At 40.7% G+C, this 27,683-nt stretch overlaps 1 protein-coding gene and 1 long non-coding RNA gene across 3 annotated transcripts in view; one reads left to right on the top strand and one right to left on the bottom strand.

Moving 5' to 3' along the window:
- The window catches only part of LOC106957375 (RAC-gamma serine/threonine-protein kinase), a 59,635-nt gene that overhangs the window by 4,557 nt on the left and 27,395 nt on the right, over positions 1-27,683 (bottom strand). For both annotated transcript variants that reach the window (XM_015048690.1, XM_015048691.1), the window contains exons 3-10: positions 25,107-25,232; positions 19,489-19,600; positions 15,454-15,598; positions 14,182-14,313; positions 14,028-14,093; positions 12,457-12,525; positions 9,318-9,440; positions 8,552-8,680 (exon numbers count right to left, since the gene is read on the bottom strand). In XM_015048690.1, the coding sequence (XP_014904176.1) occupies positions 8,552-8,680; positions 9,318-9,440; positions 12,457-12,525; positions 14,028-14,093; positions 14,182-14,313; positions 15,454-15,598; positions 19,489-19,600; positions 25,107-25,232 (902 nt within the window). The remainder of the gene's footprint in view (positions 1-8,551; positions 8,681-9,317; positions 9,441-12,456; positions 12,526-14,027; positions 14,094-14,181; positions 14,314-15,453; positions 15,599-19,488; positions 19,601-25,106; positions 25,233-27,683) is intronic.
- Positions 2-15,334, top strand: LOC106957377 (uncharacterized). The gene is made up of 3 exons (XR_001426937.1): positions 2-167; positions 13,503-13,508; positions 15,324-15,334. It is a non-coding gene; the product is annotated as an uncharacterized LOC106957377 (long non-coding RNA).

Raw genomic sequence — 27,683 nt, forward strand, 5'->3', positions numbered from 1 at the left:
GACAGCGGCGGATATGGAGGGGGAGAGGGACAGAAATGCACGGTTTCTAAGAGGGGTCGTTCGTTTTATCGGACATCTGCGTTTAGTCATTTTTATTGGATGCAAAGAGACAGATGAAGAAGAAGAGGCGTGGCTGGACAGGAAGTATGTCGAGATGCTTCCAGGGAGTTAGGAGTGAGTGGAAGCAAACATCATGAGGTGCATACACTGTAAAAACACAAAATCCATTTTTGGTCTAGTTTCTAGTGCACATGACTTTTGATCAAGATACAGGAGCTTGTTTTAAGTCAATAATTCTTTAATATTGATGCAAAAGTGTTAGTATTTCACTTATGACTTTTTCATCAATATTGAAGAATTACTGACTTAAAACAGGCTCTTCTATCTTACTGAAAAGTTACTTATAAGTTAGTTTTGTTGTCATTTCCAGTGCACCAACATATTCACACTAGAAACAAGACAAAAATACTTGGGAAGATTTAGTGTCTTTGCGGCATACGGCCCCTCAGAGGTCTGTGTTACAAGTAAGGAAGCTGCCAGCTCTTCCTGGACCACCGAACCCTCCTGGCAGCAACGGACAGGAAGAATCCTGGATGGGGGAAAACGTAGGGAACGGCCCTCAGCCGGAGTCAAGGCTGTTCTGACCTCTAAGCTGGGCAGCGCAGGTGCTGCCGAATCCTAAGATCTGCCGAGAAAAAGATGTGCGTGGGAGAAAGCCATCGCTACATCAGAGTCTTTATCTGGGCAGTTTCCCCCGTCTCCATCCTCTGTTCACGTCTTCCTTCCTTCTCTTTCATCGAGAACAGAGGTAACTCAGGTGCCGTCGACTCCCTCATTACCATAATAAGCTTATTACCATGATGAGTGTATGTGTTGTGCCTGAGCGCGTGTGACAGGCAGACGGACAGACAGAGCTGGAGAGAAGCCAGAACAGCATATGTTGTTCATCACGCCAATAATAATAACATCTCACTCACTGTTAATGGACCAGTCAGACACAAGGACGCAAACATTCACAAACACACTCACAGAAAACCTGTTCAGAACGCGACAATTCTCAATTACAGCAGACAATTACGCCGAAGATGTCACAACAGGAGGAGATTCAGAACTGCGGCACACGCTGAAGCACCGCCAGCAGGGAGCAGGAGACAGGAAGGACCGCCGTCACAAATATAGAAACGCACACACACAGACACGCAGACACACACACGGATAAGAGGACAGACACGTCTATACGAGCGGCGCCCTAAACGTAATCCGTCTGTCTGATTTAAATCTGCTCTGATGCGAAAAGGTGAACAAGTGAGACCATCACATTCAGACACAAACACTAGTTTTTATAGAGATATAAGTAGAAATGAATGGAAAACACATTTTCAGCTTTAAAATTTATTTTACAAAACAACGTCTGTATCGTTGAATTTGGCAACCAAAAAAAAAAAGTCTAAAGATTAGCAGCTGAAACTTTTGGGCTTCATTGTCATTTTTTTGGCCTCAGGTTCAATTCTCCAATTGGCTAATTGCCATTTCATGATCACAATGAAGCCCGTTCTGTACACATGTACTGACCCATTTCAGATCAGCTCCTTTCTTTCAGTAGTTTAGTATTTTGATACAGTATGAATTATAAAATAATCATAAAATTGATTGAATCTGGGCTATAGTTTTCTGAAGCTTTTATATTACTTCATATTTTGGCCTGATTCTCTGAAAATATAAGATAAATGATATTTCCTCGTCAAAACGGAGAAAAACTCCAGCTTAAAGAGTCACAAAACCAAATATGATTATTGTGGGTATTGATTTTAAAAAAATACACCTTATAATCATCCTCCATAACTCGAGTCTCAAGCTTAAACATAAAAACTCACTGAAACAGCTGTTATTGTTTCCTCTCTGCGCCTTTAAGTCTCATCCTGAAATGACGGACGTTTGAGATTTTAATCTGAGTTTATGTGATACCTGGTTGAAGGAAAACAATACGTGGTTCTCAGATTATTTTAACAAAAAAACCCATGAAAAGTGTGCCGTGAATTTGTATTCAGCCACATCTACAGTCTCACTTTGTTGTTGTTTTTTTTTTACCCATTTTTCTTTGTGAAACAGATCCAGCTCATGCGAAGATGAACTTTACCATCACAAATTTCATTTAGGTTCTCTACTTTGACTGGACCATTTGAACACGGGAATATGGTTTGATCTAAACCATTCTGTTGTATTTCCCTCTATCTAGCTCCACTATCAACTCTGAACAGTTAAGCTGTTCCTGAAGACGATATTGTTCCCATTTCTCTTAGCATGATGCTGCCACCACCGTGCTCTACTGTTGTTATCGTTTCTTCTGGGTTATGTGCACTGATAGTTTCCTGCCACACATCCAGCTTTTTTGCGTGCAGGTCAATAAGTCCCCCATGTTTGTTGCGACAAACCGAATCTCTTCACTTCTTTCAACAATGATTTATTTATTTTTTCCTCCTACCAGTTCACAGTTATGTTCTGCTTCGTACGGCTCTATAATATAAACTTCTAATAAAATATATGTGACAGAATGTGTAAAAAAAAAAAAAGCCGAAGTGGTCTTAATTCTCCTGCGAGGCACCGCGTGTGGAAGTAAATAAGTGAGTTACGAGACCGATTTCTTTTTTTTTTTTTCTTTTTTTTTTTTTTTGGGTGAATATGTTTGCGTGTGAATCAAGCTGGTCACCCAGTTGGCAGCTGCAGGGAAGAGCTGGGGGAATGAAGCGCGCCGCCAGCTCCAGATACACACTTCTGACTGGTACGGCTGGAGGGATAACACCGGCTTAGACTGCTGGGAGACTGTCAGACACACACTCATACACGGCAGATGGAATATTTATCCATCCTCATCAAATTCATAAAGTTTGGAGAGTGAGGCAAACTGGGAGATGTTTGGTGTTGTTTCAGTGCACACACACACACGTACACACACACAGAGGGCTGCAGTTTATGAAATTCAGAGCAGCTTGGGGGGTGGGGGGGGCTGCTTTTGGTGCTAATCTACTCTGAACTGTATGTTGCATCTTACAGAGAAGTAGATAAATCAGTTTTTCACTCGCCAAGGCGTTTAGTCGATTTCTTTCCTCCACATGATGTAATATGATTTAAAAAAAAAATAAAAAAATAAAAAGCATAAATTGTAATTTTTTTGCATCAACTCTTGTCAGCTTTCCTGTCCCTCCTGATCAGCATAATGCTGCCACCACCACCATGTTTCCCTGTACGAAAACCTGGTTTAAAAAAAAGCCTAAAACTTGAGTTTTAGTTCAACCTGAGCAGAGATGAACCGTTTTCCTCTACATGGTTTGCAGCAAACCGTAAATACGACTTCTTTCCTCTGTCTCCCAGCGATGGCTTTATTCTTGCCACATCTGTTAAAGTGGACAGCTAAGATCTGTTATTGAGCTGTGAATCTCTGCAGCTCCTTCAGAGTCACCGCTGACCTCATGGCTGCTTCTTTGACAAACGCTCTCCTTGCTCTGCCTCTCAGATTACATGGACAAACAGGTTTCCAAACTCCTTCCTGGCCTTTCTGATAGGTTCCTCAGTCTCCATAAAGTAAATAAATTTACTTAATAAAGTATTTTTGAAATTGCTGAATACATGCACACAAACGAGTAAACGATGCCTCACTTTCCTATCAAACACCAACATTATGCACTACTAGTATCAGATAAAATCCCAATAAAATACACTGAACTTTGCAGTTGCGGCATGACAAAACACAAAGAAAAGTTCAACGGAAGCATTTTTTTTTTTTTTGCAAGGCTCTGTACGCATGTGCATGTAGCTGTGTGTTTTAGTTTGACCCATGACTGAAGGAGGTGGTGGCAGCTCGGCTGCAGGCAGGGAGCAGATTAATCCACACAGAGCCAGAATGCTGCCCTACAGCCTCAGGCGCCGAGGCATCGGGGTGTGTGTGTGTGTGTGTGTGTGTGTGTGTACAATTTAGCGCCAGAGCTGACAAATAAATGGGACGAGACGAGTTAGGGACAATTTAAACCATCAACAGGAAAGATGGAGCTGAGATTAAAAGCAGCGGAGAGGGAGAAGGTCCTGACCCGTCCCAACCCGGCCCGGTCCCCACTGGGGCCGCCATGTGGCAGCTAGCTGCTGTCCGCCGGACGGGGGGCTTTGGCAAAGCGGGCGTGACTACACGGGATGGGACAGGCGCACAACGCCTGTGGCTGCACCAGCACAGATAGCCAGCAGGGGAGCGCACACACACACACACACACACACACACACACACACACACACACCTCATATACTGTGGCCATACAATCCCATATTGCTGATGTCAGACACAGACCTTCTCTCTGCACAGTGTCATTATTTGGAAACGGGTCTACCCTGACAATCTGCTAGCATTTTTCAAATGTTCCGCTAACAGCTGAGTGCGCCGCTATGTTTGTAAAACATTTACAGTAGAAAGGTCACATATACGGCACACCAAAATAAAAGAGAAACGCACACGCAGTGGAATGGAAAGGGACCAGATCCACCCCCTTTTAACACTTGCAAAACTGCCACAAAGAAATGTGTCAAACGCAGAAAATATGGAGGAAAGAGCAGAGAAAACACTCCCCACGTGTCCCATCTCTCTGTTCATTATTCTCACGTTGACGTTTTTCTTCTTTTCTTTATTATTTACTGTGGCCATCCTTGAAACAACAACACCTCGAGCTAACGCTTAGCGTCTTCAGTGGTGCAGTGAGTCGGTCTTCCTTCACTCCTCATCTGAACCCTTTCCACAGACAGCGAAAAAGCAGGAACCATCCGACTTCCACTCCTGTAACCCTGAAATATTTTCTCGTCTTCCTCCAGGCCCCCGCCTCACCCCCTCTCTGAGCCCCCCTTCCTCTTTTTAATCCCGGCTACTTTGCATCTCTGTAACTTGGCTCCGAGCGAACCGTGTTATTTTTACACGCGGGCGAGCAGAGTGTGCGGGCGGGCGGGCGGGCGAGTGGCGGTGGTGTAGATTTCCAGGGTTTTTTTTTTTCTTCTTTTTTTTTTTTTTTCGAGCACCTTCCTCCAACCTCGCCCATCTGCCGCCATCTGCCTCGCTTTAGCCCGCACTTTCCACAGCACTGACACACACACACACACACACACATAAATGCACACAGAGACGCACATCCTGTGAAAAAATAACCAACAGCCTCCAATCAGCTTTTGGCACGCACAGGAAGGGACTACAAAAAAAGGCACAAAATGCTGCGCCAAATTGTCCTCCATACTTTTTTTTTTTTTGAGTGGGATCTACACTCTGCCTCTTTTCTCCTCCTGTCTTTACATCCACATCTCCATCGCTCCGTCTCCACCACCTACAGTCCCCCGCATCCATCTCGCCAGTTGATCCGCTGGCCTCCCGCTGAGGCAGCGCTGACGGCTGGACAGCGTACGGCAGCAGAAGTAGAAGAAGAAGAAGAAGAAAAAAAAGAAGTACAAGAGTGTGGCTGTTTTGGTGTGTGTGTGTGTGTGTGTTTGTGTGCCCTTTTCCAGTTCAACCAGCAACACCCTCATTCACACTCAGGAGCTGCATATTTACTCTTCACCCTGATATTATGAAGTCTGAGAAATACGAATTCAAACATACTCACAAAAGGAAACACAATATGTGTTTGGGAGAGCCACCGGAAATTAGTGTGTACCCAAAAACTGTTCTCTAGTAAAAGTAGCTGTCCAAGAAAAGACTCGAGTGAAAAACTATTTGGTATAAAGTACATCATTAAATATTTAAAAATTACACCAGATGGATTGTCTTTGGTATTTTAAAAGTCAAAATGAAAATAATTCATATGTAAATGACATCATTTCAAACTAAAATTGTGCAAATGAAACATCTTTTCTCAAATCAAAATTTTTTTTCTATATAAAATGTATGAAAATTTAACAAACTGCAGTTGTGTTTCTGTGTCTGGTGATTTTTTGGTTAAAACAAATTTGTTCTTTATACAGTGAAGTTACAGTCGGTGGAGAATCCAGAAGTTTTTACTCAACAGTATTCCTGTCGTAATAAATCGACTGATCGTATGACACATTAAAACGAGCTCAGCAATTTCCATTTGCGTTTAATGATCCTTTTTCTCTTTTCCTACCAAAAACTGGATGGCAAAAGTCTTCAGTCTGGTGCTTTGGTCTCAACTACCCATTTTTGAAAGGATAATTTTGTTTGCAGACACTTCATAATTATTTATGTTTTCTTTCTGTTTTATTTTAAAAGGGCTTCCACTGTTATATGTTCACTAGTGTTTACAATTTACTGATCCTTGAGGATGTGCTCTTGCATTATTATGCCATTACCATTATATTACTTGGAAATGGTCTCATTACAATATTACGTTATCATTTATCACAATAAGTTCTGGGACAATTTATCGTCCAGCTAAATTTGTTATCATGATAGGCCGACTCAAGAGTAGCCATACTTCATAAAACAAAAAAGAAGTTACTCAATTAAAAGTAAACAGTACAGCTTAGTAAAAAAAAAAAAAGAAAAACTCCTAAAAGTGATATATTTTCCAAAAGGTTACCCATGAAAATGTAACTAGTTACCAACCTATAACTCGTTTATCAAAGTATCGGTTAAGCCGATCAGACGGGGCTGCTGTTAGATAAACATTTGCTGTGCGGCGAGCGACACGAGTCCCCCCGTGGACGCCACAGATGCTTTGATGTCGTACAAGGCCTCAGTAAAGCTGCTTGCTTTACGGAACAGACCCCTGACGACGGTGTCACTCATCAGCTAATTAAAGCTACGCAGAGGGTGGGTGCTGTCAGAGTTAGAAAGAAATTCATCACTGCTTAGTCACCACGTTCCACTAACGTGTTACAACCGCACTTCATGTCACATCTGTTATTCTACCTTTCATATGCAGCTCATTTTATCTCATCTGTGGCTCATCTTGATTATTTAAATAGACGTAGCTCATCCTAGGCTACGTCTACGTCCCACCCACCTGTTGCTGAGCACTGCCGGTCAGCTGACTGTGATCACGCTTTGATGTTTTACACATACTGACACGGGGGAAAAAAGCTATTTGGTTTTTACCTGTAGCAAAACTGGAAAACTAAAGGAGCCCCGCCCATCCCACTCGTCTAAGTAAAGCCGCTTTAAACTACAGTTGCCATGCCACCAGCTGGTTGGCAAGCTGTTTTACAGAGGACCTATGAAAAATGCAAACAGTCACGGTGTGTAAACCGAAGGAGCATCAGCTATCAATCTCATTAGATTAACACCTTTTTTTTAGAAACTACGTTTTCCTGATAAGCAGTGAGGATATAAAGAAAACCAATAATTCTGATCGTATTACTGAATATCGATTATGATTAACCTCCATTTTCTGACTCTCCTTCTTTCTTTTGATTCATCACAGTTTCACCCAGCATCACATCCACTAAAAAACATCCATCAGGTTTGGGCGTCAAAGGCAGCGATAGTCTATGCAACAGGTCAAATATATTATTGACAAGCAGAATTTGCATGCTTGGTGTTTGCATATATAATATGTTGTTACATTTAAGCAGTTCTTTGCTATTGAGATATTGCAAACGTTGATACTGCAATAAGTTTCTCTCTAGCGGGCTAGCTACCAGAGCAGAGACCAGCTAATATTAACTTGTCATACTTACATTGACTTCAATGTGTAACAAAATAACATGTTGTAGTGTTACTCTAGCTGCATATAATGTAGATTATCAAATGAAAACCCATTTGATAATGCACGTTTAGATCACATGCATGTTTGTTTCACTATTTCTGTGAACAGTGATAACAATGAACCTCTAAAATATTGTCATTTCATTCAAGGCTTCTGTACTATAAGCACTTTGATCTGCCTTGTTGCTGAAAATGTGCTATATAAATAACCTTTACCTTTACCTATACTGTGAGACTGTTTCTGGTCCATTCTTAGCTGGTCCGAAATGCAAAAACGACCCAAAGCCGGACGTTTGGTTGTTACATTCAAGACCTTTCTCAATAAATATGAAAAGAAGACATGAATCAAGTCATTTGTTATTGCAGTAGTATAATCCTAGACACTAAAAAAAATGGCACAGAGAATTTCTCTGTCTCATTATCCATCAGACTTTGGATGGTAGATTGATTCGCAGGTCTAGGCTGGGTTTAGGCCATTTCTTTTGAATATATACATATGCCTTTAATAGCAGGCCCACTGCAATAAAAGATGAGTTTATTATACACTTCTTTACCTGGAGAGCCAGTAAATATGGAAGATACTGCAAAATCCAGGCACTGAAATTGTCTTGAATCCGTTTAGAAAGAAAATCTCGCCCGTTTTGATTCCAAAAGGAGATATTTTATAGTTCTGGTAGATGTTGTCACTTAATATTTTGTCAGCTGCATTCATAGGTGTACGATTAGGACACAAAACAGGTAAACAGGAGGATTCAACAGAGGATTGTTAAAGTTAGAAAAGTAATGCATTTAAATGAAGACACTAAGAGGAGACTAAGAAACCAAAAAGCGAATAAAGCTACACCAACAATTAGCGTAAAGCGTTACCTCTGGAGCGAGGTACTCCGGCGTTCCACAGAAGGTCTTCATTGTAGCAGCATCAGTGATGCCCTCCTTGCAGAGTCCAAAATCTGTGATTTTTATATGACCATCTTTATCCAGCATCAGGTTTTCCAACTGGACCCAAAACAAAAGACACAAGCGATTGTCATCATCCATCACTGAGAAGTACCACAATACCTACAGTGAAGGGCTTTGTTGACAGATCAAGGACAATTGTGTGGACAGTGACGCCAAGATTTAACCTCTCCAAAGCTGGAGAGCAGAGGCAGACACATAAACACCAGCAGTGTGCAAGGCAGTAGCAGGCGTGCTCAAAACACACAACTCTGAACAAATGAGGGAAATAAACTTCAGGCATGTTGTGGAGCCACTCAACCTTTTAATTTTAATGGCTGAAGTGTTTTTCTCACTCTGCGTCTGCCTTTTCTCGTTCTTTTTTTTCCCCTCCCGTTTTCTTGGCTGCTGTCAGCAGGTCTGAGGCCAAGGCTGCCAGGCAGGCGCTCAGACGAAGCAATCTACCTCTCTACCTCTGTGGCATCAGCATCTCCCCCTCCCCATCTTCTCTGCTTTGTGTCGGTTTCTGTCCCACTTTTTAATTACAACCGATTCTGAAACACTTGTCTCAACCTGGACAAAAAAAAAAAAAAAAAAAAAAACCTACATAGACGAAAGACACACAACTGTGGAGCTGTAAAGGGGAAAAAAAGTGCCCCCTCCAGCCTCCTCTTTTTACTCCTTTGGCTGTGTTTACCTTGAGGTCCCGGTACACAATCTTGGCTGAATGCAGGTAGTTGAGAGCCGAGACAATCTCAGCGCCGTAGAAGCGCGTGCGCTCCTCCGAGAACACTCGCTCTCTGGACAAATGGAAAAACAGCTGCAGGAGAAGGAGAGAGGGAGAGAGAGGGGTGAGAGTAAGCAAAAAAAGAAAGCAAGAAAAAAAAAGGGGGGGGGAAAGGGTAAAGGGAGGGGGAGACAGCAGGGACGGCACAGCAATAATTACTGATTTATTGGAGGAAATTAGCACAACACAAACTGGCTGCCCGCACCATATTGAGATGATAGATAGCGGAGGGGAGAGTGATAGCAGGAGGGGGGGGGGCTGGCGTCTCGGAGGAGGGTTGGTGGAGGCGCCCGGCAGCTGGCGCCTCATCTAGTACCCCACCGCCCCTCCCAACCCACCTACCCTCCGTACTGCACATACTTCTTCCATGTTACCCTCTGGGCTGCGTTGGCATGGCGCTGGCGAGGAGCGATGGGGGCCAAATCGACGGGTTTAATCAATACAGCATTCCAGTTAAAGACGGAGCGACGATGGCTGCCACAGCCAACGCCGCCACCTTCGCCATCCTGCCTCCGCTGCAGCACTCATTAATGGCCTAACCGCCTTCGTCCTCTTGGGCCTCCATCTTTATTTCCTACGTTCTCACATCTGGTGTTGGAACGAGACTAATTCTATACCAAACAACTCATTTTTAACCCCCCATGTGGGTTTACCTCATACCATGGGGGAAATAAGTACCGAACACAACCTCGTTTTTGTTTCATAAATGTATTTCTCACAGGGCTGTTAGCATGAAATTCACACTAGCTGCAGGTAAAAACTTAATATATCAATCAATAAGTTTATTCATTTAACAAAACGCATTACACTACTAATGTACCAAACATTGTCTTGTAACAATTCATCCGCATGAGTGAAAAGCAGCAGGAAGAAGAAGAACCTTATAAAAACCTGCCCCTTTCTCAACAATTACAAAATAAATCTTTTTACTCTCCTGGCCACATATATAAAATGAAGACTATAACCTTCAAACAATATATCATTCTCATTGTTAAAAATTGTATAAGACAATCATTTTTTTTCTTATAGAGTAATTTAAATTGGTTTAAAGTAGGACATTTTTTTCCAAATCCTCACCCAAACTATTCCATAATTTGATTCCAGGCACCGAAATGCACATTTGTTTTAAAGTAGTCTGAAAATGTCACTTTCGAAATCATACGCTTCCCCTCGCTGTCAGATGTCAAGTTGACACACGGCTACACATGTGAGGCCTCGGACTGACACACGCCTGCTGTGCTATACCACTCACGTTGTACAAATTACCCATGAGGCCAAAGGCCACAGGTCTCCCATTAATTGTACAGGGAGGTTTGCATATGGACACGAGTGACGCTTACAGACCACCTTGCTCAAAGGCCTTTCGTGTCTATGCGTGAGAGAGAAAGAGAGAGAGAGTGAGAGAGAGGATGAGGGGGAGGGGTAGAAACGACAGGTGGGCCTTCATCAGTGCACTGGCAGCTGTGACTGTGGCAGGTTTGTAATGGTTTGTGAGTGGATGTGTTCGTGTGGCATGCGTGGTCACAATTTGTCCATCTAGGTAAAAATGTCCTCCATGTGTGTCGTTGCTGGTGTTGCCTTTGTGTGTGTTTGCTCAAGCCTGGCACCGGCCTGAGCCGCATAACTAACTGGGAGGGGAGCAGGTGACAGTTGCACTAAGGGAATGAACCAAGATTGCAAAAATGGCCCGATTAAAAATTTGAGAAATGGAAAAGTGAGGGAATCCAAACTCATTTCCTCTTTGACTGTCATTCGGGCTACCTGTCTGCCCCTTAGGTGTGTTTGTAAATAGGCACGAGCAGCAGAGGAATGGGAGAGAAAAGAAAGATGAGGAGGCAAGACAGAGGCCAGTTGGTTGGCAAAGAACTGCTAGGAAGAGTCCAACAGAGAAACTTTAGCCCCTTCTAGAGTGTTGGTGCTTTCTTTTGCTGCACTGCTGTGGATTTATACTGTTCATGACTAAAAAAGTTCTGCGATTCTCCAATGAACAGCTGTATGCACAGTGCCTTAAAGGAGTATTTACCCTGAGATTTCTTCTGTTTTTGCTTTTTGTGTCACACTTAACATGTTTCCAGTCGTAAAGCACGTTTTTAGTTTACTCGGATCATCTGAGTAAATATAAAAAAACAGTTTCCCAATTATGATTTTCTTAGAACAACTAGTCTACCTTGCCACCTTTGGATGTAAGAAGTGCCATTCAGTATCTGTGGAGATTGGAGGAGGAATTGTGGCCCACTCTTGTATGCTGAATTGGGGGGCTTAGCAATAACTAATTGCTATAGCATTCTACTTCTTTTTAAGAAACAATGTTGAGTATATTTGTCCCTGTTACATAAAAAAAGAAAAATAAATGTAAGGGTACTGGATTACAGAGGAAAGACAAATGCATGCCACACTTTTCAGATTTGTTTTTGTCCAAAAAATGTGTACAATGTACAATTTTTTCCACTTTACAATAATTGCTACACAAACTTACTAAACTTTGTTAATAAAGTACTTCATGTTGGTGTGTGTGTGTGTATCACATAAAATCTGAACAAAATACACCAAAATTTGGGGTGAGGCGACAAAAGCGGCCATTTTTGCTTTTTAGTCTTCCTGACGTCAAACTCAGGATTTATTATTGTTTTCTTCATTTTCACCAGAATAAAAGGTGGTCAGTGGTTGCAACACGGCTGATTTACACACGTTTGTTAATAATTAAAAAAAACAAAAAAACTCAAGCAAATTAACAAATTACAGGATTTAGATTTTTGTAGCTCAGTCATTTTATTCTCATTTTAAATGTGGTTTCTCAAATCACATGCATCATCCTGAGTGCACTAAAACTAACTTTAACTGCTTTATTCATCCCCCGAAAAAAAAACTAACATTTTGATAAGACATTTAAGAGCTTTGCCTAGCTTCATCACAGTGTGGAGTCAGTTGACTGCAGAGTGAGCGGAGCGCTAATTGCTGACGGTTGCTGTGGTGTGGTTGCGGTTCAACTGGCTGTTTGAAGCAGCAACATAAACTCGGCTAACCACGAAAGTGTTTGTATGAAACCTACCTCCCCTCCATTCACGTACTCCATGACAAAACAGAGACGGTCTTTAGTCTGGAATGAATACTTCAGCGACTGAAACAAAAAAAAAAAAAAAGAAAGAAAACAGACACATTTCCAATTAATTTAACAAAGTGCATTTATATGTGTGTGTTTGTTGCAAACACAGCTGCATTCAGTGGGAAAGCCCAACGTACAGACCTGCATTTACTGAGTCTCTCCTTTTTCTAAGAATACACAGAGGAGCTGATCATTCTTTGGGGAATTTGGACAATATAGTAGCATCCACACAAATATTACCTGTTACAGATCAATAAACCGAGTGCTAACAAACCTATATTTTCATTTTGCTTGTTTAACACATCTTTTTCCCCACATCCTCTCACCCTAAAGTAAACAGCGAAGTGAGAGAACAATTGAGCGCAGGTGGAACTCTAGTCCCATTGTAGCCAAGACAGCAGGCACAACAAAACATCATCATACTTAGCGTCCAACTGTTTATGCCTCTGTGCGACTGTTCAAAGAAAGTACCGTTCGACTATATGTGTGTGTGCGTCTGTGTGTCGACTGGATGCGTGCACGTGTTTTCTTTTGAGGGAAAAAGGCTGCTGAGCAAAAGAACAGTTGGTCGCCGTCTCTTTGTGGCTGCAGGTGTGACGGGGTGAACGCAGATATGAACTATAATTGTTCCCTTGATGAACATGCGCATCCGCGTGCTTGTGTACGTTAAAAGACGGGGTGAGAGAACGAAAAAAAAAGCCAACAACCGAAATCAATCGAGTCCAAACGACTCATGGCAGTGCTCCGTCTACAGAAAGGTCAGATACGCTGATGATCAATGCGCACATATTGGAGACACTGTAAGAAATAACCAGCAATAACCAGCAGCCAGTTGGCAGGAAAACTTGAAAATTTAATTCAGATAACACTCCATACCTGGTTTTGCTGATTGCAACACTCTCTGGTGTTGACACAGTTACTGAGAAGACTCAGAGGAAACCATTTGCACTATCACTATGTTGTTAAACATAGAGTCAAAAGCTATTTGAAAGGAAATTGTATTTCTACAACATGTTTACTGTTCACTTAGGCTGCAAGAGGGTGAGAGAGAGCAGTACATGCAGTAGACAATAGGATGGCTGGATGTGTTACGTTTAACTTGCTCTGCTTTATTATTTTGAGCTTTCAGATCTCTGTCACAGTGGTCCAGTTGGTGGAACTGTCGCGTTGGTGCTGTCATGCTAACACCAATGACCGCACTACTTACAAATGTAAAATAATGAAGGAAGTTTAACATGGGAATATTAATAATTTTGTAATCGTTTTAAATAATAGTAAAACCCAGTTTTACAGCGACTGCTCTCTCACAAAGCAGCTCTTAACCTAAATACGTAATGTCTGGTCACAGCAGGAACGATAGATAATAATATTGTAATAATGATTTAAACTCTGTTCTTTTATGGCAGACCATAAAAGAACAGAATGGCAGACCAAAGCATTAACAAATTTAAATTAGCCATAAAATATTCATCTGTCCTTTGATACTACAGATTCTGTTGCATGTATGAGATACTTACAGTGAGAAAAGGGTGCCTGGTGTTTTTCAGTACTCTGCTCTCTGTGAGTGTGTGAGCAACTTCATCCTGTACACGCAACACGGAATAAAACCATTTTCAGTGTGCGATGCAGAAATGCCTCAAAATATTATTTACACAAATTCATTTGACAAACCTTGGCTATGATGACTTCTTTTTTAAGGATTTTCATGGCGTAATACTTCCCGCTGGCCTTTTCCCGGACAAGGATGACTTTACCAAATGTTCCCTTCCCCAGCAGCTTCAGGTAGTCAAAGTCACTCATCGTCTATTGTTGTGAAACACAGAAGAGTCGCTGTCAAAGTAAGACGCTGTAGGCTTGTTGAGAAGTCAGAGACATTTAATATACTCAGAGATAGTAATTAGCACAAGAGTGAAATATTTTTTATTTTACTGAATTGTTAAATAAATGCCTGTGAAACCAGCTTTTTTTGTGTCCGTTTTCAGTCATAATGAGTCACGTTAGAGAAGTCTTGCCGACATTTAAAGGAAGATGTTTTGAAATGAGTTTAAAACGTCTTCCAAAAGAATAGATAATTTTATTGTCATTAACAATGTCTATTTTTCCTCACAGTCACTAACGTCTTGAGGTTACATTAGAAGTTTGATGAAAACAGAAGAGAAGAAGAATAGATTTTTTTTTTAAATTAAAAAACGACATAAAACAAAGTGAGCCACTCCCTCGTTTCTCTAGTTTACATGGATGCAGCACAGAGAGTTTCTGTTTTGAACTGCACTTTGGGAAATGTTTTAAAAAAATCTATAACTTCATTTTTATTTGAACAGGAGGTGCACATAAAACAAAAAAAAATAAATAAATTATCCATCAGTATCAAAATAGCTTAAAGCTACAGCAATACACATGTAATCACAGAGGATTTTCTTAAGGTAACAATCATACAGACTCTCGAAAATAAAAGTAGATGATTAAAATTTCTACCAAATTTGTGTGAGGAGGTCTACTTGTGATAGTGATGGCCTGAAGTTAATTAACATCTTATTAGCACAAGTGGAGCTGTAAATCAGGTCATGCTCCTATAGGACAGTAAATACAGTGCTACAATTTGAGGAACTGTTTGGGAGCAAATTATTCATTATTATCACTAACAATCTGCTTTTAATAAGCAAAAAAAAACAGAATTAAAATAGAGTAGAACAGTCATTTATTAACTTCACTTGCTACAGCAGCACAGAAACAAAATATACCCTATTGAATATGAAAATAACTAAAAACATTGTAAACTGTACATTAATAAATAATAAAAATAAAATAAATAGAAACCTGAAAATTGGGAGATCTTTAATATATAAATATCCAACCAATTACATTTTTTTAAAATAGAAAAAGTTATTTAAAGTGGAGCAGAGAAACAGCTGTGACGACGTGCATTACGACTGTGTGCAGCACCTTGCGTTTGTGGTGTGTAGTGGAGATGTCCATTTCCTCCTCCACCATGTTGTCAATATTGGAGGTGGGGCTGCACTGGATCCTCTCCTCCTCTTGTCTCTGCAGCTTGTCTGCCACCATCTGGATGGCCTCTGTCCACTCATCTCTGGTGATGGAGACAGTTATTCATTTCTTTCAGCTCCGGTGAAGCTTCTTGCCTGTTTTCAGCATGACGTTCTGCTCTTAAATGGTTTATATGTTAAACTTCTAGCAGACCCAAACAACCCCAAAAATCTGACGGGTCAAACCATTCTCTCCCCCCTCCCCATTCTTACATTGGGTGACTGATGCATTTCCCAAACCGGGTCTTTCAGGTTGCTTAAGTGTTTTTAATTAGCATAAACACCTATTTGTTCAACAGAGAAGAAAACACGGTCAGCTAGAGAATCAACCAGATGAGCAATGATCAAAGAGCAGAACTAATGCCTGTGAGCGTGCGCGCGAGTGTGTGTATGTGTGTGTGTGATGGTGAGCGGGTGTGCTCCAACACACCCCAATCCATCAGAGGGAACAATGCATTGTTGTTTGCTAACATCGTTCCTCCCCATTGACTTTCCATTAGCAGTGCTGTTCAACATCTGTTGGGAGGAAGCGAGTGAGTTTGACTGTCTGCACTTGTGCGTGTGTGTGTGTGTGTGTGTGTGTGTGTGGAGATGGGATTCTGCAACAGAAGGCCGGCCGTGCAACAGGATGTGTGGACACATTACGGGGTTTTTAACAATGATGAATGTCATGGATCATACACAGGGCAGTGCTTCGCTCCGCTCTGATACGCCGCAGAGGAGAGGAGAAATTCAGACGATGGACGCCTGAGAGGAGCAGTAAAAAGTTGGAGCTTTCTGCTCCGACTGCGACTGAATTTAGTAAGTGGTTATGTTAAGTCTGCATACATGGAAATAATAGTTAATTGTTATGGATCACATGATTATATCGGTTATAACATGTGATGTATTTTATGTTTACATACTTCAGGGCGACAACTAACAATTAATGTAGTAACTGATAATTCTGTCAATTTTTCTGACGATTAATAGATTAATCAGATTTTTTTTAAAAGTTGGCACTTTCTGGAGATTTTCCATTAAACCAACAAGGCTTATTTTATACAATATTAGAAATATGTTAAAAATATGCACACAAAAAAATTCAAGTGCTTGTTCAAATAATAAAGTAAACATTTTATTGCCTAAAATGCAAAGCCACAGCATTCCTTTAATGTGTGCTTGATCATTTGTAGCAAAGGACGCAGCTAAAAATATTCTAACATCAACATGTGAAAAGCTCTTCTGCTTGACATTATTACAGTGTAGGGCTGATCTGGTGACTAGTTTTTCATTTAATCAAATAATAAATTGATAATTGATTAAATAAATAATTGATTGAACTTTGGATTAATTACCACTCTGAGTAGGTTGCTTTTTCAGAAAATGACCTTTTTTCTGTCTATTTAGTCCAGTTAACTATTAATCTATTACTAAATTAGTTGCACATTATTTCAATAATCGATTCATGTTGATTAATCCAATGAATCGACTCAGTCCTAATTATGATGAAGTAGTATTTTGCTTCACACTGTAGGAACAATACATGTCTATGGTTTTTGTAATTAGTTTTAAATCCACTTTTATTTTACAATTCAAGTTGATTGAGGACAAATTCTCATTTTTAATAATCACCAAAATAGAGCAGAAAACAGAAAAAAAATCATTATATAAATAAATAAAACTATATTATTCATACTGACTATATACAAACGATAAGTCAACTGTTTTTAAAAGCAGGTACATCAATCATGTACTATGTTTTTACTGAGTTGATGCAGGTCGATATTGAACTTAGCATTTTGATCTTTATTGTTTCTCTGAACATTTTCTTCAATCGTTGGATTCAGCAAAATTACATTTTGCAGATGATAGTTTTATTGATGAGTTCATACCAATTTATCAACCAAGTACAAAGTTCTTCATGCAATGTTAGCTGATCTCATGTCCAGCCCTGATGTTCACATGTTCCAGCATTTCTAAATCCTCGGGACTCTGCAGGAGCGACACTGAACATTTTCAAATATATTTACCTGCACTGAAGTCCCAATGAGAAAAATATCAATGAGACGTGCCTGACTCATCGGGGATCACCTCTGTTTCTTTTTGTGTTGTGTTAAGCACCCATATGTTCCTTTGAGGGTTCTACAGGATCGATCGTCTAAACCTAAACGCAGCGCCGTGGCTTTAAGATCTATATTCCTTTCTTCTGCAAAGACTCCAGTGCGTATCCTAGACACTTCAAAAACAAGGGCAAACTCAAGTTGCGCTCCATCCCCGACAGCGGAGCGTTAATTTGTGGCACGAGTGATGATGTGTGTGTGTGTGTGTGTGTGTGTGTGTGTGCTTGTGCGAACGGGCTATGTGAAAAGCAATGGGAACTCTCTCAAGGTCAGGCAGCAGATAAATGCTCTTTCTCGGTTAAAGTGTTTTTTTTTTTTGTATAATGAGCCTCTTTTCCTCATTTTTTTTCCCCTTTTGCTAATGAGAGATAATGGGCCTGCCTACAGTCGGGCACCGCGCCAATACGTGCCACCCTCTCCCCGCACGGTTGGGGCTGTAGTAGCTGGAGGCCTGCCAGCACTGGTACAGTAACAGCCCCATACAGTAACACACACGCACACACACACACACACACACACACACACACACACACACACACACACACACCCAGTTGTGGCACAATACACACTGCTTTCTTCTTTTCAACAAGCTTTGAGTTTTATTGCTTCAGTGGCGCTGAATATGTGCAAACACTCCGAATCGACAGCAAAACACAAACACATCTGGAGCCGCGTTTGCTGCCAGAGACACGCGCTTTCTAAGCTAATTAATAGGAAGTTATGCGATTTATTTTAACTCTGAAAGCTCCATTTGATGATGCGGAGGAAAAACTTCAACAAAAAACATATAACGAGGAGAAACTTGGACGGACAGCTGCAACACACACACACACACACACACACACGCATACACTTATATACATACACGCAACCTCAAAGCGTGCACAGAAGCATCTGTGGTCTTCTGGGCAAAGCTGTTCATTTTCTGGAGATAAACACCTCAGCTCCTCAGAAAGGAACTGAGCAGCTGGAGAATTTATGCCAACACCACTTGAAAGGTCTCCTCTCCACTCAGTCTCTCTCTCTCAGACACCAACAAAGCACAAACTCTCTACAGTGAAGCCCTTCATATACATACCTCTGCTCCTATTAATGCTGCTGAATATATTGCACCCGGTATTTGTTCTATGGTTTATCCTAAGAAATATTCATTTTTAAGTGTTTTTTTTTATATATATAATTATTTTTACCAACCTGTGTTAAGATTTTTTTTGCTGCTTTTCTACTTTTTGTTTAATTAAATGGCAATCCTGTGAACTAAATCTGTTCAACTTCAAAGTGGCTTCCTCAAACTTTTCCAAAGGAAAAAAAAAAAGTCTCAGTTCCCACACATGTTCTAACAGGTACAATTTAAGGAAGCTACCAAACTTCAGCCCTGAGAGATAAACAGACAGTCTTATGTATTCTCCAGGTACATATCATTTTATAGCCAAATCAAGTAACTATATTACCTTCAAAATGCAGTATATATCAAACATGACATAAAGGAAATCTGACTTCACAATTTGACGCCTTGAAGTTGTGCCTCTGTCTCTTTAAGAAGCTCCTGTTCTGACACTCCGTCTCCTGCACATTATGTCGTTTGCAAACATTCTTAGGAGCGTTGTACTAAGAAGTGGTCTGCACACTCGAAGTCGCACAACGTGTTTGCTAATTGCTGCTGCCGCTAGTCTGTAGGAGCTGAGTGGGGAAGGTGCGCCATACTGCTTCCTCTTACTACAGCTCATCAGTGTCAAAACAACAGCGGTGTTTTTTGAGAAAACACAGCTAAAAGTGAGGCTGAGCAGGTATATGCTGTGATATTTCAGGATTTAATCTTTTGAGGAACCAACCGTTCATCAGGCGAATCCACATGGAAGGTCCTCTCAATGACAGTGGTCCACTGAAGGCACCGTATGATGAAGGTGTTTGGCTTCGGCCTCTCTGTCTTCATCAGCTGGCATTCTGGAATAAAAGCCCAAGTGGTGAATTGTTTGGAGGAAGGATTTTATCCTCAAAATGCAAAATAAAAAGAGCAAAGCAAAATTTATAAGAAGTTCAAATGTCAAGAAGAAAATTGAAAGAAGTAAAACCTATTCTGAACACTTATTGTAGACTTAACAGAATTGTCAAGTTAGTTTTTTTATGCATTTCAGTTTCTAATTCTTATGTAAAATACATATCATAAAAAGAAATAAATCTACCTTTTTCCAGTCAGCCCTGCATGATAACTTTTAAAGTACTTTAATGTTGGCTTCAGCCTCTATATAGCTGGAAACTCACTGGGAGTCTTACGCTGAAACAACAAGTTGTCATGAAGAGAACACAGTTCGTGTTTTAATTTGTTGGTGTAAAAATAGGAAATCACTCCGAAAGCCGATAACTTAAAAAAAGCTGCTTTCTTGTGCCAAAGGATCTTATGTGTTGCGTCGCACACGCATCTGGCGGCTCTCCGATGAGACACATTTCTATGAGAACAGGCAGCCCAGTAGGCCGTTATTACACAGAAGCATAATACAGTACACAAACACAGAAACGTCGGCATACAGAGCCAGATGGGGCTGTGAGCTCGCTGTGGGAAGGAATGCATCTTCATTGTCCCCTCAGCAGTCTCTGTGCTTATGAGGGACATGAAGTGGTGTAAAACAGCATTACGATCCGTCTTCTGTCCTCTCATCTGCCCCGCTTGTTATACACGGCTCAGCCTTCATTTCCTCTCCTCATTTCCCCTCTCCTCCGCTCTCCTTTTTGACTTCCTGTCCGTCCGATCAGAGCCTCTGCTTCCTTCATCTCTCCTGTCTGTCCGTCACATCTTCTATCACTTTCTCTCAACAGGATTTGTACACACTTTCTTTGCCCTCGTCTTTTATTTTTTACATTTTCCATTCAAGACATTTGCAGACCTAAAACGTCAGAGTTCCCAGTTGTTGTGTTTTTGTTCAGAATTTTAAGAAAAAAACATGCACTGCTACAGAGTGTGCTTTACATATGAAACTTGAAAGATACAAGAAAAATGGCGAGGAAGGTAAGACACAGGATATGAAAGAAGGAAGGAGGAAAAGACTGAAAGAGAAAGACAAGAACAGTAAAAGCAGGAAGGACAATAGTAACGATGGACAAAAGTAGGGAAGAAAGGGCAGAATGAGAAAGGAAGAAAGAATACAAAGAACAGAAGGGTTCAAAGAAGTGTCGAGTTAAGGAATAAATGAAGAAAGAAGGCAAGGAATGAAGGAAAGACAAGAATTAATTAGAAAAGAGGAAGGAATAAAAGAAGATGCATAAGAGATAAGACAGAAAGTGAGGAATGAAGAGCAACAGGAAAGAAGGAAATGTGGAATAAAAGACAGGATTTACCAAAGAAGGTGAGGAAGGAAAGACAAGATAAAACTGAAGAATAAAAAATAAGGAAGGAAGATAGGAAGTTAATGAGGAGGGAAAGTTACACAATAGGAAGGAAGATAGGAAACAAGGACAGGAGGAGGGAAGGAGGACACTATGTTGGATAGAAAGAAGAAAGGAGGCCAACCAAGAAAGAAAAGAAGGAAAAGAAGAATGAACGTTTTTTAAAGGAAAGAGATGGAGGGAAAGCAGGATGGACGCAATAAATAAAGTAAGAGCATGAAAAGGAAGGAAAGAAACATGACAGAAAGTATGAAAGGAACCTACTTTCATACTTTCTTTACATGAAAGAAAGTATGTTAGAAGGAAGGACATCTTTCAGACAATGGGACATGAAATGAAGTCTGTAAAGACAAATGCTTATCCCAGCTTTTGTTTTCCCATTTTTGCCCAGACCTGACAATCTGATCGATCAAATTTCGGACGTTTCCCAGATCACGAAGGAGGCCTTTGTTTTAAGCGTGGCCCAGCCCAGCATGTCAACGCTCAGTCTAAATATAGACAGGAAGGTTAATGGCAAAACCACCCAGGTCATCCACGCAGCGGCGCCTCAATGTTAAGTCAAACAAAGCGGTTGCTACCTGACTCGTGAACAGGGCCTGCTGCGCTGCCAGTAAACAAGGTCACACTATTGTTGGTGCCAAAACAAAACCTAATGTCCTCACATGGACACACACAGGCAACTCTATGTAAAATGAACTTTGAATGTTAGCTGAAATTGGGTTGTTTGCCACAGCAGGCGACGGTGAGGTCTGTGTAGCAGTTTAGCGGGTGTGTGCGTGTGTGTGCGTGTGTGTCAAGCTTGTATGTATGAGTCCCTCTGCAGGGAACAGGCCTGTACCATCTCTGTTCCATCTGACCACTTCTGTTGTTCGCACACACAAATGCGCATAGACACACACGTCTGCACACAAGTAAACAAATACACACAGGGAACACACACGCCACCTGGCTTCCCAGCTTTGGGCAACAGATGTGGCGGAGCCGGTGCTGTGCCAAGCAGCCGGGGCCGGATGTATGGCCTGGCTTGTCCTCCGCGCAAACTCTTTTTCCTCTTTTTTTTCCCTCTTCTTCCTTCCATCTCCAACCCGGTGCTCACCTCCTCCTCTCTGTCTGTTCAGCACTCCTCCTTCCCTCTCCAACACACCTCATCCATAAAAGGCCTCTCCTTTCATTCCTCCATCTACATCCTCACTCCTCCAAGATTTCCTCTTCCACTCTTTTTCCCTCCACTGCCACCTCTGATCCTCTCCCATCCCTCATTCTCCATACTTGTCCTCCTTCCCAGGGTCGCGTCCTTCTCTCCTTCCCTCCTCCCGTGTCCTTCGGTGTACCGTTTCTTTCTCGCTTTCTCTAAGGTATTGGTTTATAATCCGCCATTCATCGTGTTTTCTGTTTTGGCGCTCAAGCAGCCGGTTCTTCTATATCGTCTTCTACTCAACTCCGCAGATTAATCACATGGAACTTTCCCGAAGCCATCTGATTTTATCGGACTAAGCCAGATTTTGGTTTCATTTTGATTAATTTAAAGACAGTAATTGAGAGCATTTTTTCTTTCTTTCTCATATCTAAAGGACCCAAGCTGAATTACAGTATACGTAGAAGGTGACATCTGCATCAGCTTAGTGGATGTCTGATTACATTCACAAAACAGAAAAAAACATAATCGTGTCACAGATTAAACTGCTAAATGATAAGCGTTCGTTTACATATTAGGAGATGGATGTTGGGTGAAGTGGCATATTTAAACAATATACAATAATTAAAATGTAATCTCTGCGAATGAAAACCTGGGGAGGATTTTAAGCTGAAAACATTTTAGCATCTGCTTCGTCTGACCAGCTTTACTGGTGTTGAATTTCGCTTCAAGTATATTTGTAAACCCAGAAACAAAAATCTCAAGAGTTAACATTTGTAGTACTAATGCAACATTTTGCTTTTTGGTTTAAAGTTTAAATTTGTGTATTTTGGGTTTGCAAAACATATCTTCATTTTTGATCAAGTTGTGTGGAGTTTGCAGATTTATTATACCTCCAACTAGGAGAGGACTTCGAAATTTATCGCAATATTTTGTGGTACTATTATGATAATTTAGATTATGATTAAAAAACTATTACTTATTTTTAGGCATTAAAAAGCTCTGCAGGAGAGTGACAGGATTGCATAGCATTCATAACAATAAAAACAGAAATATTGCTCTTATAAAACATTTTCATCTGAATTATATTTCTTCAGGATATCACTTAGAAAAAGTGTTGTTTGTATTACTAAACTCATATTTCCTGATATTCTCATGGAACAAAAATAAAATTTTTGATCATATGATCAGTTTTGGGGGGGGGGTTGTAAAAAAACAAAAAAAAAAAACTGCATTGTTAGAACAATAAATTAAAATTCTTAAAATAAATTGTTCATGACAAATCGATATATGGGCACCTCTGCCCCCAACTGAGTGTACCATCACCAATCAAGCCAGCCAATAGGAAGAGAGATTGTGTTCATAGTCTCTGGGAAATAAAGATACCTCTGTTAGTACAGTACATAAGTTTCACTGCATGTAAATTATTGGTACAGAACAATTATCCAAACCAAGATTTCATAATCCATCATTTTCATTAGCAAAAGCATTGTAGAAACACTGATATATAGTGTATTGACCATTGATTATTAGTTGATCAGACTTCTTTGTATAAAAAGAGTAGGAGACGAATTGCTTCATAGTTCACAATCTCTATCCTAATTGGCCAGTTTCATTAGTCACTGTCCAATCTCTCTGGTGGTGATCAGCAAACTTTCATATATACATTTCTGCTTTTTATCAGATGTTCACAAACTGCACAGAATTAAATCACAACTACAAATGTTTTTAACAGGCACAAGTCAATTTTCTCCAAATACAAAAACCTTAATTACAAAGACAAACAAGCCTCCGTTTGTCTGGTTATTCGTTGCATAAGCTTACGCACTTGATTTCAAGGTATGGACCAAGTTAGTTTGCATATCCAAAACCAAATGGAAAATATTTAATGTAACAAAAGGAGGTGATGCTGGAAACGATGTATTAAGCCAGTCTTGGTGGGACAATAATTGGAAAATTAAACATGTCAACAATGTCCTGGAGTCTGCTAACCAGGTGTTGACACACAGCGAACATCCAATTAGAGGATGTAGTGGATCCTGTAACACACCACCACGCTGTGAAGATGGATGACAGAGATAATGACTGCATTGATGGATGTAATATTACACCGAGTAAAACAAGGGCTATAATTTTCGTCAGATCTAGAAATCTGGTAGATTATCTAAACCAGCTGCACCGATTCTTCTCTAAACTTAACAGGTTGATTAGCAGGTTGTGATGTCATTATTACTCCTAAGGAAATGAAATGGAAGGTAAGACGAGACAAAGTAAACTTTCTGCAGTGGAAACACACATTTAAACTACAGTCTATATTCTCCAAGGCAGGACAAAAGGAATAGAGCCATGTGCTGGCGATGCCTTAAGGAGAGGTGGTGCATAATTAAAGCTCTCTGATTTTATAGGTGAGTGTTGAAAGTTTATTTGGCTCACGCACTCTGATTAATTTCACTCATTTCAACGTTTTTTTTAGTTCAGACATACAGAAAACTCAGATAGCAACACTGCACATTTTCAGCTTGATCGACCCTCTTTTCAAAAATTTGAATGGCTGCATTCTCTACAGAATACACACACCGACTGAGTTTTACTGATAGCGATGCTAACCCGCGCTAATTGCTAATTTAAAATGTTTAAGATGGCTTAAAATGTAAATATAGTAAGAAACCCAGTAAGGTAAAACTGTATTTTACACTCATGTCACCTCAACAGGGCACTTTCATCTCTGCTACTGATCTAAAAACTTAATGACAACAGAGTGCAGGAAGGGCGAAAAAAAAACTTTACTTTAAATGCATTAACTAGGGGTTTTATTGAGTCTAAATCGGGAATTGACTGGTCAAAGTTTCCAAAATTGGAAATCAAATATCGGCAGCTCAGAACAGGAATAGAGTAAAGGATCTGTGGCAGTGTGTAAATGTCACTGTAACATACTTGCTACTGAAAAGTTATTTAGAGGATAAGGGAGGTCTGCATCCTGAGGTTTCTCTTTGTAGCCGATGAAGGAGCCGTCTGTCTTCAGCAGGAAGTAACGTGGCCGCCAGTTCTTTATGTATTCACCTGGACAGAGACACAAACACACAGAGAGGGAAATATAAGCGCATATTTTGATACTTGGTGCAAACACTGTGGATAGAAGATCATGAGGGATCGTGATGTTTCTCAGGGTTGTAACAGTTAATCAGTATAATGTATGGAAAGTGGGATTAACAACAAAAATAATGATGCGGATGATTTAAATATTGACTTTATTCCCCGGACGGTTAAGAGCCGCTCAACTGTCATCTGTTCTGATTATGTGACACACACTTTTACACACTGTAGTATTTATACACACAAATACACACCACACACACACATACACACACAGCATCTCTACAGCTCCCACAACGCCTGCCAGATTCAGATCGGATTATCGTGTAAAAAATGAAAAAGAAAAAAAAAAAAGAAAAAAACATGTTTACCAGCGCAACACTCAACGTATCCATGCCAGAAACATCATCTGGCTGATACATGGGCAGGTGTTGAGGTGATGACCCTTCCACCACACACACTAATGCACACAAACCACTGGTCAGCTGCAGCGACACAGGATGAGATGATGTGACATGAGACCAAATAGGATTACACATGAAGGAGTTATTCTTCTTCGATGTCAGCGGCAACGACGAACATCTGCTGTGCATCTGCCGACAAAAGTATTATCCGACTGCGCGTTGGCACCGGTGAGTGACCGCGGCCTTTTTAGCCAACCCACAAGAGGATTACATGAGTGTCAAACACCACGCCATGGTGGTGGATAACATACACCGGGAACATGGAGCCACATGGGGGTTAAACTGCACATAGATGTGGATTCACACAGGTTTTTTTTTTTCTTTTTTTTTTTTTTTTTTAGAATAATGAGTACAAAAATAAATTATTCTGTGCACAACTTTAGGTGAACAAAATACGTTTGCACAGAGACATGCAAACGTATTCACACCCAGCAACAGATTTTTGATTTTTGTCAGGTTACAATCACAGGCTTCGGTTTTATTTATTGGGATTTTAACTGACAGACCAACACAAAGTAGTGCATAATTGTTAAATGGAAGGAAAATTATACATGATTTTTTAACATTTTTACAAGTTAAAGTCTAAAAGTTGTGGGGTTCATTTGTATTCAACTCCCTATGAATGCAAATTTTGACCTCATAATCCATTTTATTCACGGTTTTGATTGTGAGGTTTTTATTTTTGTCTAATTTATTGTTTTTTCGTTGTTTAAAATATCTTCCAGTTCCTGTGCTAAGTGTTCTTAAAGCTTAATGAGCTTAAATTATTAAGCCATAATTCAGATATTACTTGAAGATGGTCTCAAAGCAGTAATGTTATGGTTCATTGCAATAATTACTGGGACAGTTTAACATCCAGGCCTATTTTTGGATGTATTTATATACCAGCTTTGGACATTTAGATGTTAAAAATTTTAGCCCACTATTCTTTTGCAAAATAGCAGTAGTTTGGGAAGAGATGGTTCAAAAAACAAAAACTCAGTTGGATTTAAGTTTTGACTTTGACTAGGCCGTTCTAGCAAATTTAAAAGCTCAGATAGGATTCTCCTGTAGTTCCGGCTGAATGTTTAGCATTGTGCCTATGCTGAAAGCTAAACCTTTTTTCAGACTAGCTCTATATTGTACTCCATTCGGCTTCCAATCAACTCTTCCCTACTGCATGACAACAGCATGATACTGCCACCACCGTGTGTGACTGCTGCAGAGCGATGTCTTGTTAAACGTGGAACCTCTAAGGCCCTCACAGAACATCTTTATTCACACTCAGATTAAATTACACACCAATTTGGTGACTTTTCAAGGCAACTGACTGAACTGGGTTTCCTTCGGGGGCATTAGACTAAAGGGGTTTGTGTCCCGCTCTGATCACCTTGTTTTCAGTTCATTATCCAGGAGAAGAGAACAGTCAGAGTGTCTGTGTTCTATTTGTGACATCCATTTAAAGCAGAAATGACAGCAGGCCGCGCTCGTTAACACGTCGCAGGAAAACACCTGCTCTGCCGAAGGAACCATGCGAGCGCCGGCCCCGCCGGTACCTCTGGGTGCTGCATGTTTGTGTGTGTGTGTGTGCGTGTGTGTGCGACGGTGCGTTGGTGACTAGAACGAACCGCCACACAGGGACAGAGGGACACCAAAAAAAAAAAGAAAGAAAAGGAAAAACACACTGGTGGGTGCCAGTGTATCACTAAGGCTACAGAATCACACCTCTCCTCTCTTCTCTCTGTTTTTCACAAATCCACCCACTCTCTCCTGCTCTCTCGTTTCCTTCTCCTGTTCTTTCAGGAACAAAGCATATTCTCTGGATCACTTGCTACTTATAAACAGAGTGCCGTGAGAGGGGTTGGACGGGAGGGCTGGAGCGAGGCATAAGGAAGAGGGAGAAGAAAATATTCTAAGAGGCAAGACGAAAACACACACACACACACACACACACACACACAGAGAGAGAGCGAGA

This window comes from Poecilia latipinna, unplaced genomic scaffold, assembly GCF_001443285.1.
Source record: "Poecilia latipinna isolate Pla-1442-1.1 unplaced genomic scaffold, P_latipinna-1.0 Scaffold898, whole genome shotgun sequence".
NCBI lineage: Eukaryota > Metazoa > Chordata > Actinopteri > Cyprinodontiformes > Poeciliidae > Poecilia > Poecilia latipinna.